The sequence below is a fragment of the Haliotis asinina genome, chromosome 15 (assembly GCF_037392515.1).
Source record: "Haliotis asinina isolate JCU_RB_2024 chromosome 15, JCU_Hal_asi_v2, whole genome shotgun sequence".
Classification (NCBI taxonomy): Eukaryota; Metazoa; Mollusca; class Gastropoda; order Lepetellida; family Haliotidae; genus Haliotis; species Haliotis asinina.
Genome location: NC_090294.1, coordinates 31,725,019 through 31,739,001, shown reverse-complemented (window position 1 = coordinate 31,739,001; position 13,983 = coordinate 31,725,019). Strand labels below are relative to the sequence as shown.

Sequence of the window (13,983 nt, the reverse complement as noted above, 5' to 3'; positions counted from 1 at the left end):
TTTTTGCAATAAAAGTAATATATCTAACACATACCACTGCGAAATCTGTAACTGACGGAGTAGTACCCAACTCAGCTGTTTCAACACCATCATAAACATGTGACATGTAGTAATGACTAGAAAAGACAATAACTGTATACAATGCATGTTTCATGTTAACAAAAGTTTGTCAAAATAACTAACAACCAAGTAAAATATAAGGACTTCTTGCTCCTTTCTTAAGACAGAAGCAACCACATAAACTTTCTACAGACAACATAGTACCACTACCATAACCTGAATAAATAAAGTTCTTCTGCTACAACATAATCCATAAAATATATATCACTGGGTTGAAAACTAAACTTGGCCCCAATAACATACACAAATCTCAGCTAAGTCCTTTTATATCATTTACAATATCTCATACACAATTGATTGACTCCATACCTGATATTTAGATGTCAAAGTTGAGGTCTGTTTTGGATGTGATCATAAATACTTCTGCAAATATTTTCCAGCAAATACAGTTTCAGTTGCAATAATCCTGGGGGCTTATGTATCCATTTTGGCAGAGTTTAATGTGCAACATACGAAGACATATTGTTATTCCTTGAAAGAGTACCTAGTCTTGTTCTTTCTACTCTATCAGAAATTATCAATACATGGCAGGTATAAATGCCTTAAAGAAATCAAGTTGCATGTTAATCATGTAAATCTGATATAGCACTAGTCACAGTCTGTGTCACTCTGCAAAACATAAGTAGCCTGGCCTTTTCTCTTTCTTCTCTTCATTTGGTCAGCTCCTGCAACTGAAAATGGAGATAATACAACATAAAATGTCGTCATGCTCAACTGTCAAATGTTACTAACTTGTGTATACAAACAGTCAATCACATTTTAAGTCACTCACTGTCAGTAGTATTTCATTTCTGATAGTCATGTCAGTTTCATGAAAAAGTATGTCAACTTTTGTGCACAGTATTTATTTACACCAAATATGCGTTAAAATGGAATTGATCGGCGGTAATAAATGGCTTGTATTCGTTCATTAGCTCAAGATATATCATATTGCAATTATGAAAAAATATGTTGTCACTCACCTATTTCGCACCAAAGATGATATATCCACACTTGTTGATAAATACGATCTCAGCTGGCAGGCTCTGTAGGCATCCAGGATGGTTGCAAAGTTACTTGCGGTATAGATGGTGGGACCCTTTCCACTTTTATTTCGACATCAACACGTTTTTAAAAAAACACAATTACTAGTGCAATTTGAAGTTGGATGATTCTTCTAACTATGAGAATTTTTACAAATGTGCGGTTTGCATAAATATGTTTTTCACACTTCCGAAGTTTTTACCTTACCAAAGTCAACATTTGATGTCACATTTCTCAAATTATGAAAAAATGTGTGTCTAGATTTGTTATCCTTCTTTCCATTGGTTCATTTGTATTCTTTGTGCAATTAGAGACAATGTTACAAACGCACGTAAACGCACCCCTATGTTTTTACCCCGTTTTCTGACCATGTTTTTGTGCTTACGAGAGGAGCTGTTTCGGTTATCTCCCCTGGTTGGATATTGCTACTACCAGTAAGTAGAAATTCTTGTCAGTGAAACTTGGATTTTGTTTTGTTTTGTTTTGTTTTTTAAATCTGAACTTACACAAAAGCCACCAGTTCACCCCTATACACCCATATCTGTCATGTTTAGTAAAGAGATATTGTACAGTTTTTAAGTTCAGCTCCTGAAATGACATCTTATGCACTGACTGGTGGACAGTTGCATTAACTCGTGGACAGATCCAATAACTGACAGTGTACATTTTAACAACTCTCAGCTAAATGTGTTGTAGGGGATCATAAAATTAACCAACATTAGAGTTGAGTGGTATTTTCCCCTACCCAGACTGCAGGATCTTATCGATGTCGGCCAGATCTTTGCGTATAACAGCACGGTGAAGATGTTCTCCTGTCAGCGGCTCCTCTGGAAAAATACCATCAATACATGCCAATACATGTTGTACAAGCATCAGTATGTTTCGTCCACTAACAAATAACATGCCTTCATTCCTCATCACAGTAATACTTTAGGAAACTATATCTAGTCTTGTTAAACTCAGAGGCTTAAGCTGTGTAACTGATACTGTCAGTGTTTCAGAAGCTGAGATAAACATACTGTGTTTTCCATGTTCAACTTGACCTATGTCATATAAGACCATATGCTGCAAATACTTTCCATGAAGTATGGTTAAATAGCTCGACACTTAAACCCTAAGCAATATCAGCTCATCTGTCGCACTTTTATGGAACCATCTATCTTGTGAGGATTTAAAATCTTGATTAGCTGTTTTTCTATAACACTACAAAAATGTAATGTACACCTTCTGCAACTAAACAAAACACTACCACATTTAGAACAGAATTACCAGAGTAGTATGTATAAACAGATCTGGCCATGAACACAAAGTAGCCATATTGACAATCAGATTCTTATACAAACATTAATCTTAAACATTTCCGGTGTCACCATTGGTAAGGAACAAGCCTGTAAAATTATATTTTTTAGCCTGATTTCACTTCCTACTTCACTAAGCAGAATCATACTTTACATGAAGAAGTCTGTCAAGGAATATTACTTGTGGTGGACACTGCTGTGTGTGCACTCCATTCACTGGTATCATCGTCATGTTGGAAGCGGATGCGGTATGTGTAGGTGGTCTGGGCGTCCAGTCCGGTCACTGAGTGTCTCTTGGCATACCCTCTGAAACATAAGCAGGCAACATAAAACCATTCATCTAGGTTATAATATGTTTCAAACTGCTTGAACTCAGACCATCATGAATGCAAACATGGAGTTGTCTTCTAATCTCTAGCATCTTCCCAATGTTAGGAGAGTTACCTTATCATAAACATTTCCAGCCATGCCAAATTAGGATGGAATTTATTGCTTATATTTTGACTGACTAATCTTGCCATAGTGCAATAAACAATATCACAAGATCGTCATCTGGTTCCTCAAAAATACATGATAAATACTGTGCAGATTTGCGTTAGCTGCAGGTTTTACAAAGCTTGCGTACTCTAAACTGGATGTCAACAGATACATTTTCAAATCCTGTTTTCATCAATCACTTTGAGATTAGGACACATTTTATCCCTAATTTACTGCTCAATTATTGATTGCAATCATCTTGACTTGGCACTGGTATACTGTTTGAAACAAATGTCAGCGTTAATGTGCATGGTAAAATATGATTGGTCAATAGCAGCGACATACAATGGGCTTCCACTCTTCATAGCCATTAGGCCATTCCAGTCTAGTTTGGTGACATGGGGAAACTAAGCTTTTAAACTTGGTTAACTCCCTTGCCTCAGAAAGAAGGGCGTCTCTGACACAATATTTTCAGCAGCTAAGGAAGAGGCCTCCCTACCGAGTGTTGTAACTTCAAGGACAGCACAAAATGCTAATTGACACTATCCTCAAATTTACTAAACACAATGAATATTTATCTACAAAGAAGTTAATTTTCCGCATGACAGTTACAGCTAAGCTTCAAATCCAGTCTACCAAATGTGTTGTGAATAAATAAAAGAGGCTTTACCTTCAAAATCTATCACATATCACGGTACCATGATCTGAATATGTGAATTCATGTAGACCAAAATTGCACCAACTATATTATGCCTTCGCAAGCCACTTTGTACATGATTTAAACATATTTAATTCAATAAAGGAATAGGGAACAACCTGTTACAGCCTATGTTAACACTGCTCACATATGACATATTACAATAATACAAACTATAATGTTGTATACTTAATAGACTAACAGCTAGTCTCTGAAATGAACATATTTTACTGAAAAAACATTCATAGTGAAAAAAAAATAATATAATGAAATGGAGCCCTGAGACTTTCTTCATTTTCAGAAGCTATGGAAATCTAGACTTGCCACATTTTCTAGACTTGCGTGGGCTTTCTTGGATATATATATACTTCAGAGTCTGTACGACAGACTATATACTTAAGTACATAATGAATAAATATATTCCTAAGATGCTTCGGTGAAAGATCAAAGGCACCAACAGTACTTTATCAGACAATATTGTGTACTTTTTGCATTACTTTACAATGTGTTGGCGTCATTGTGCCAATCTAGTCTGCCCCTTCATAATCGAACACTTTTGGATTATGTCACAATGTAACTGACGTCACAGTGCATGCCAGCTATCAGAGTGTTGAACAGCCTTCTTCAGTAAACTGCTCCACTGCATCCCGTTTCTTTATTTTTATTTTATTTTCCCAATATATTTTTATTTTGTTGCATTTTTTGACATTTTGTGCAAATAATTGACAATGATAATCCGGTATGCATGATGGACAATCCAATAGTTTCAGCAGAACAGATCATGACATGACGACCAGAATCCATAGACAGCATTGATGTTACAACTAATTATAGGCGAACAATTTGTTAGCATATAGTATTCAAACAGTTTATGTTGAAAAACATGGACAGGTGGCATAGTGTTGTTAACTTATTTTGAAATATTAGTTCCTTGAAGAGAATTAAGATAATATTTATTGAGTCATTATTTTTGGTTGGATAGCCAAGCATTACATGTTTCTGTTCAATTTTGAGTTTTAATTGTACTTTAACATGTAGCCAGTTATCAAGTCTTTTCCATATAGTGTTTACCTTGCTGCAAGACCAGAATAGATGGATAGTTGTTGCTATATCTTCGGGGCAAAAATTTCACTTACTAGTGTCTTTATATATCCTATCTTTTCTAGAAAAATGTTTGTTGGCAAGATATGATGTAAGAGTCTATACTGACTTTCGGCTTGCAGTTGCATTACTCAGCTAACATCACTGGTGGTAAAGTATTACTGTCAATATAACATACAATGCTATTGATTTAAATAACAAATAGTAGTTGCCTTAAGACCAGACCCTGAGGTACTCCAGCGTATACGGTACAGCTTTTTTGTGGAGACTAATAATAATGCCCTTTGAACTCTACTTTCTGAGTCTCTTGCAAACCATTTCAACAGGTCACAGTGAATAACATAAACTTCTACAGCACGATAAATAGCCATTGCAACCATCATGTGATGACAAACAATCAGTTTAATGTCTTCAAATTTGTCTACATTCCTCAAAATGGCATGAACATATCATCAAAGTATTTCCTGACTTCAGTGCATCACGTTTGAGTTAATCACATTACTGCTAGTCTAAGCTGTGACCACTGGAGAATCCACTCCTTTCCCATCATAATAATCATCACAATTACATTTCTACAATGAACAATGTAAACCATGACAGTAAACATGGGGTTGGGGATATGTTGATACTAAACAACAGTTTGTTAACAACTTCAAACATATTTCCACAAGGTATGACTGATGTTGATGTAACTACAATCAGATTACTGACATTACTGGATCAGTCTGCTGTTACCTAATATTAAGGCTCTTAGATTATAAATTGTTTCAGTACTGAGCAACAATGAATCTATGTATCCAGGTTTATGAGACATAAAAATCTGTGGTGATGTTGTTGTTTGATGAAGACCTTGAGTTTGCATAGTTAAACATATAATTATGGGGTAAACATACTGAGTTTGCCAATCAGGGGTATATAATGGAATTATAATAGGTCTGAATTTGATTTAAAACAGAACATGTAGTGTGAGGTTTCAAATAAAAAATGAGCATATTAGGAATTATAACAGCTCTAAATTTTGTTCATAAAACCTCATACTACACTTTCAGTTTTAAATAAAATTTAGACCTATTTCAATGTTATCTCCTTTCTACCATAACCATGTTATTAAGATATTAAAAATACATACTGAGAGGTATATTCTACATAACATTATATACTTCTGAATGACTAATTAACCAATCACTATCCAGTATTACTTAAGTCATGGTAGAATAATACATTTCTACACTGTAATGGTATTGCAAATAGTCTTATGAAATCAGCAAGACATTATAATGCACCAGGTTTGAGAATTGTGTTCTTCCACAGTTTTTTCAGACGAAAGCGGCGTAAAATCATACTCATTCACTCAGATGAAAGAGTATAACTTTCCCAAATCCAAGGGAGGTAATAAGGATGAAGCAGATACTATACGGGTACAGAGAGGAAGAAACAGCAGAATATCTGTTTGGCATGTTTTGTAATATATTGACATTTAGAGAGAAACATCCAGGTAAGTTGAAACTATAACAGTATGATGAATGAATCACAAGCTGAGTTGTCAACAGGGCTGTCCGCAAAGACTAAACAAGCAGTTGTTCAGATATGCAAGTTCAGGACTTAAGGGATGATTTTACTACATCTTAATTCACTTTATGAAGGCTCTTTTCACAAGTCCTTCTAACAAGTTTAAACCAAATTTGGGAACACGCTATGAATAGTATTTTTGCATTAAAGATGGTCTTTCTGCTTTTAATATCAGATGTCTACAATAAACTCATATTTCAGTTGGATAGTGACATATAACAATCTATGTATTTGAACGAACATAGGTAATTGTGAAATTATTGCACATGAATTTCATAATCCATAATGCAACTCCAATAGCTTAGCCATAGCCCTGTAATCAGGTTAGCTACAAGTTGACTTGTCACTACTGACTTCAGATGATGTGATTATAATAGGGGTGGGTACTGCAGAGACTATTCATAATGTGATATATATTGGGATGTGAAAGTATCATTTAAAAGTGGAATGCAAGATTTATGGACGTCATCTTCATTCACAGTAAACAAGCTGACATGCACAAATCTTGCTTTTCTCAGTTTAATGTAATTTTCAACACTTTCATTCACCCCATCACCACAACTGCCACAATCATCATGGCTTCCAAGTGTTATGAAGTTTTAGGAATGCATGTCAATATACTGGTTTTTGATCAGCGTATTGCAATATGCATGATTTTAATGTCTGAACTGGGAGTAAATATCTAAAAACTGGGTTTATTGATCATCCCTAGATCATAATCAGCACACAGAAAACATACATACATACATACATACATACATACATACATACATACATACATACATACATACATACATACATACATACATACATACATACATACATACATACATACATACATACATACATACATACATACATACATACATACATACATGTGGTGTAAGATTGAAATATTAAGATAAATGTAACAACAGGAATTGTGAATTTCCATAAATACTTAGAAGCACTTTTCATCACCCCAGCTGAGTCCAACTTTTTAAACTTGAACAAGTCCGTGGCATTTAGTAACAACAATCAAACAATAATGGACACCTATTAGTTTGAAAAGCCATAAAATACTTTTTAAAAGTGTTGTATAGCACAGCAAATTAATTGGAAATGTCCTTCTGTAAAAAGTGTCCTTGTCCTGCTAACTATACACCTACACTGTATGTTACTCAGGAGGGTCACATACACCCTCTGTCTGTCTCCCTCATGCTGTCTATATGACAATGAAATATGGCTGCAGACTCTTGTGATCCACTCACAGACTACCTCGTCAAGCAGCCTTCATGTTAAAATCATGGGCAAAGTGGGGCTACATCAATTAAAAAACAAGTTCAGTTTACAGTTTGGTCTGGTCTTGAACATGTCACAAGGAACCATTTATACAACATCATTCCATAATACATTTCACAAACGCTGCCACAGTATTTCTGGCAAAACTGGTATTTGTAACAAAGTACCTCTGGCACATGATTACCATGTTGAGTTCACATTGAGGGTACACCTGTATTTATCAAGTGTATTGTAGACCAGTTGCCTGAAGTATAATCTCTGACTTGTAGTCGGCATGTACTCAACCAGCTTGTGAATGACAAGAAATAGAAACTTCAGGATGTCTGCAATGCAAGTCACCTTGGTGATTGATGTCACACCAGTGAAAGCAAAACCATGATCAATAACAGAAAAACATGCAGCCACTTAATACACGATCAGGTCTGGAGAATGGAAGCTTGGAGATTGGCTGTGACCTATCACCTCATCAATGTCAACAGCTGAAACAACTTGATGAATCTGCCCTGATTCTTCCCAACGCTGAAGATGGGGACACATCAATTTAACATCAATGATACTGTGGAGGCATGTCTGCATAGGACCCAATGCAATCACACTGTCCTGCCCCCATACTCTCTGTAACAGCCTATCACAACACTTGCACCACACATGCCGGGTTGTCCTAACAATGTCAACAACTTCAACATTCTACTTTAATGTCACAATCAGGAGGATTATTGTACACTGCTTTCATAATTTGTGAGTGATTCTTTCATCTCATCACTGACAGTTCATAAAGCAAGAGTGTAGCATCTAACTGATAACACAGATGGACAATAACAGGTAATTCAAGTAGTTGAGGGTCAGATTAAGAATGCTAATTCACATTTGGCTAAGGAGCACTGTGTCACTGTTGCTGAGTTGCAAATTCTCAACTAACTTAACCTCACCTATACAAAACTAGTACAATCAAATGTTTGCTCCAATCTGTTCACAAAATTATCTCTAGAATTTCACTTATTTACAGGCTCATTCTTTGTATGCACAACCACTATTATCACAGCACAATTACCATGGCACAATCACAATCTGGGAAACAGTTTTCAAGGGCTCATGGAATGTTTGAATCACTGTTATAATGAGCACAACTTGGTGATTATAAAGAGACATCTTACCCTTTCCACTACTAGGAGGTGATGATGATTTATTGGCAAAATCATTCCTAACAGAAATACATATCTTGCTGCTTCAACCATCATAACAGGATGAAGTAACACCTGGATGTTATCTCCATCACCCTGTTGTCCACCTCCATCACCCTGTTGTCCACCTCTATGGTCTGAATGTTATCTCCATCACCCTGTTGTCCACCTCCATCACCCTGTTGTCCACCTCTATGCTCCGAATGTCATTTCCCATCTCCGTGTTGTCCACCTCTTTGGTCTGAATGTCATTTCCCATCTCCGTGTTGTCCACCTCTTTGGTCTGAATGTCATTTCCCATCTCCGTGTTGACCACCTCTTTGGTCTGAATGTCATTTCCCATCTCCGTATTGTCCACCTCTATGCTCCGAATGTCATTTCCCATCTCCGTGTTGTCCACCTCTATGCTCTGAAGGTCATTTCCCATCTCCATGTTGTCCACCTCTATGCTCTGAAGGTCATTTCCCATCTCCGTGTTGTCCACCTCTTTGGTCTGAATGTCATTTCCCATCTCCGTATTGTCCACCTCTTTGGTCTGAATGTCATTTCCCATCTCCGTGTTGTCCACCTCTATGCTCTGAATGTCATTTCCCATCTCCGTGTTGTCCACCTCTAAGCTCTGAATGTCATCTCCATCACCCTGTTGTCTACCTCTTTGGTCTGAATGTCATTTCCCATCTCCGTGTTGTCCACCTCTATGCTCTGAATGTCATTTCCCATCTCCGTGTTGTCCACCTCTTTGGTCTGAATGTCATTTCCCATCTCCGTGTTGTCCACCTCTAAGCTCTGAATGTCATCTCCATCACCCTGTTGTCTACCTCTTTGGTCTGAATGTCATTTCCCATCTCCGTGTTGTCCACCTCTATGCTCTGAATGTCATTTCCCATCTCCGTGTTGTCCACCTCTATGCTCTGAATGTCATTTCCCATCTCCGTGTTGTCCACCTCTATGCTCTGAAGGTCATTTCCCATCACCCTGTTGTCCACCTCTAAGCTCTGAATGTCATTTCCCATCTCCGTGTTGTCCACCTCTTTGCTCTGAAGGTCATTTCCCATCTCCGTGTTGTCCACCTCTATGCTCTGAATGTCATCTCCATCACCCTGTTGTCTACCTCTTTGGTCTGAATGTCATTTCCCATCTCCGTGTTGTCCACCTCTAAGCTCTGAATGTCATTTCCCATCTCCGTGATGTCCACCTCTATGCTCTGAAGGTCATTTCCCATCACCCTGTTGTCCACCTCTAAGCTCTGAATGTCATTTCCCATCTCCGTGTTGTCCACCTCTATGCTCTGAAGGTCATTTCCCATCTCCGTGTTGTCCACCTCTAAGCTCTGAATGTCATCTCCATCACCCTGTTGTCTACCTCTTTGGTCTGAATGTCATTTCCCATCTCTGTGTTGTCCTCCTCTATGCTCTGAATGTCATTGACAGATATCTGTATCAGTAGACAGATATATCTACACTTTCAGGATGTTATGGAAAAGTGTTGAATGCTGTCATGGCCAGAATTAAACAGTAATTGTCAGCTGAAAGTAACTGGTTTTGTATGAACATTGAACACTTGGTTGGTTTAGAAGATATAATCATATAAGTGTGAGGACTTTTTGTCCTTGATGTGTGTGTTTTTAACATGCCAAGAAAACACTAATTCCACCACTGTTTTGGAGAGGGCTGTCTAACTTGTTTGATCTCGTGCTTAATTCCTTGTGAATAAATACTCTGGATTCAAGAATGGAGGCCAGGCTTGTTTCAAGACATTCAACAGTGACTGATGGATATTTGTGTGTCCACTTACATGAGTCCTGGGGTCTATTACTTAATTGTGCTGCCACTCAAACTGCCACTCGACCCATTCAATAACCTATTTCTCTTCCAAACTGTGTGCTGTAATTTATTGATTATTCATTGATCTCTTGTAGTCAGTTACTGATCTCACAGTTTGGTGCTGTATATACAGATTTCTGTGTTAAAATTAGTGTTTCAATGGAAACCTCTTGGAACACTATATATACAGAGAATCTACTTAACATGAAAGTGAGTGTTCTCTCGCATGGATTCACAGTGTCTTATCGGGATTATACTCTACAAGTTTCAGCTCAATAACCAACTTCACCCAGTCCACAAAACTTGGCCTTTTCCAGCTTGTATTTTCAATCAGTAAATGGCACATGTTTAAATATGTAATATGTATTTCAATATCTAATACAATACAGACAGGTGCACCTTGTACATGCCTATACAGCTGTGTAGAACAAGGTCAGTGAGGTCAGTGCTGGCTGTGTGTGAGTGGAATGGCCTGCACAATGCCTGGTCCATTGTGTGCAACTGAGAAGATTTATGGAAACACATTCAGGGGGAATTCAAACAACTCTCAGTTGCTCAGCAATAACGTTCTTCATTCAGGTATGTCAAATGCGATTATTGCCAGATCAAATGGGACAAGTGACTGTCAGTATTGGCCAATACAGTTTTAAGTGCCTGTGATTGCCTGTCCCATCCATAACCCACACGAGGTCAGCCGAAAATTCAGCTGATCTACTATAGACTTCTCTGTCTACCTCACCTCATCTACCACAGACCACTTTGTCTACCTCAACTCATCTACAACAGACCAATCTGTCTACCTCAACTCATCTACCAGAGACCAATCTGTCTACCTCAGCTAACCACCACAGACCACACTGTATACCTCAGCTCATCTAACACAGACCACACTGTCTACCTCAGCTCATCTACCACAGAACATACTAGTTACCTCTGTTCATCTACCACAGACTAATGTTTACCTCAACTCATCTACTACAGACCACAATATCTACCTCAACTCACCTACTACAGACCTCTCTGTCTACTTTAGCTAATCTACTACAGACCATACTGACTATCTCAACTCATCTACCACAAACCAATCTGTCTACCTCAGCTCATCTACCACAGATCACTCTGTCTACTTCAGCTCATCAACCACAGACTTCTCTGTCTATCTCAACTCATCTACCACTGACCAATCTGTCTACTCCAGCTACCACAGACAACTCAGTCTACCTTAGCTTACCTGCTACAAACCACACTCTACAAGAAGTACTTAAAACCCAATAGGTCTATAATACCTTGCATACTTTACTCAATGAACTAAACAGACTTCCGTATGATAATATGTCATGGCGCCCGAAATCTACAACACGCATTAGCAAATGTGAAGTCATGCCTATATATGCATATACTATTATAGCCATAGCCACTGTCTGGAGTTGACTGTAGTAGTCATGTGACTTCCATGTTGCCTCTTCAAAAATGGCTTCCACCTATCTGGGAATATAAGAATTACTAAACACTTGGGTACATTGAGAAGCATTTATACTTACATGCTTAGGTGTGTTAATTACCCAATAAGGAAAAGACACTCAAAAGTACTCAATTCTTTAAACTAGTGGGAGTATACAAAATGCCAGTTACTCCTCAAAAAAAGGCAATTACTAATACATAAACAGACATGGGAGTAAATACGTAATTGCTTGAAAAATTATCTGGAGCTCTATTATCTACTACAGACCACACTACTTGGTCAGTGGATGCTGTAATCAGAATCTGTTTATTATTACCCCAGATAACCCAAGCTGCCTGCTGTGTGAGACCACATGTATCACATGTGCTTCATTGCAGGGGAGGAATTCAGAAAGCTAGAAACTGTCAGGAGTCTAGCTGCCAAACTCACTCGTACAAGGACTCTTAGACTAACAGCTAGTTTCTGAAATGAACATATTTTACTGAAAAAAATGTTCATAGTGAAAAAAAATAATATAATAAAATGGAGCCCTGAGACTTTCTTCCTGAAGCTAAGGAAATCTAGACTTACCACATTTTCTAGACTTGCGTGGGCTTTCTTGGATACATATACTTCAGGGTCTGTACGACAGACTAAAGGACTCTCCAAACTCAATGTTGCTTAACTTTAACTGATTCCTGATCTGAGATCTACACACAGGACCACACACTGCCATCTACCACAGACCAATCTGCCTACCTCAGCTGATCTACCAAAGACCACTGTTGACTGTCTACCTCAGCTCATCTACCACAGACCACTCTGTCTACCCCAGCTCATCTACCACAGACCACTGTCCATCTCAGCTGATCCACCAGACCACTCTTGCTTCAAATATTACACCTAGTTGAAAACAGAAAACTACACTTGCTACTTGACTTAATGAATGCTCTTACCTAGATATCATATAGAAGCTGTGTGATATCCTATAAACAGGTTGGCAACTAGTGTTGGGAATCAACTTCTAAAACCATAATTCATTGGCGATATCTTCTGTCAATTAACTATCGATAAATGATCGACTACAAGTATGGATTTATGAACACAAGGCCAGCTCATGAGATGACTGCTACATTAGTCATTGTTATGAAGATATGTCATAGGACACAAGATTGTAACCCATTCTTCTTTATAAATGGATTAAGAACACTTTGACAAAAAGATTTTGAAGATCATGGCATATCTGGCAAATAATATGAATTTAGATCACTATATTTGTGGTACTGTCATATTTTTTAGTTTTATTTATTTGTGTAAATAAGGTATCATTTTAAAATAGTTTGGTCGTGGTAGTTTTCTTAATTGGAGAAGGTTTTTTATTAGAATATGTATGGTATTTGTCTACAGCTTGATTACCCCAAGCTGGACCTTGGTTCAATTGTGTCATTGTGGGAGAACAGGGTGTTCTTTTGTTCTCAACTCAGAAGGCAAGCTATTCTTTGATCTCTGATTGGTCAGTTTAAAGTTGTATGTTCTCTTCTTTACTAACACCAGCACATTTTAGTTAGTCTACCATATACAGCCACACAAGAAGCACCTTCATATACGACAGAGCTAGTGACGCTTTTGCGGACGGCTGATTTCTGCTTTCCATTTTCTCTACAACCTCTCTGTTTAAGGTTAGTAAACTTGATTATAAACAGTTCATGTAGAGTGTAATATTTGTTAAATATAGTTATATCATAAATATCATTCTTGCTTAGGTTATAACATTAATGTGTGATGTAAAGGTATGGATGTGTTTTATAAATAGTTTAAGTCAAATAACTTGTGTTTATGGGCATGATTTTCATGTTTATTGCATAAAGATTATTTTTACAATTTTACTAGTAATATATTCTTAAAAAAAAAGTAGGGGCACCTAAACCTTGAAGTCTGGTAGTGGTAGAAAGAAAACCCATTGAGGAACATT

General features: G+C 37.4%; 1 protein-coding gene across 1 annotated transcript in view; it reads right to left on the bottom strand.

The window, feature by feature from the left end:
• LOC137265869 (fibronectin type 3 and ankyrin repeat domains protein 1-like) overlaps nt 1-13,983 on the bottom strand; it is an 82,497-nt gene that overhangs the window by 58,612 nt on the left and 9,902 nt on the right. Inside the window, exons 3-4 of the mRNA XM_067801330.1 lie at nt 2,623-2,747; nt 1,889-1,970 (exon numbers count right to left, since the gene is read on the bottom strand). Of these exons, the coding sequence (XP_067657431.1) occupies nt 1,889-1,970; nt 2,623-2,747 (207 nt within the window). The remainder of the gene's footprint in view (nt 1-1,888; nt 1,971-2,622; nt 2,748-13,983) is intronic.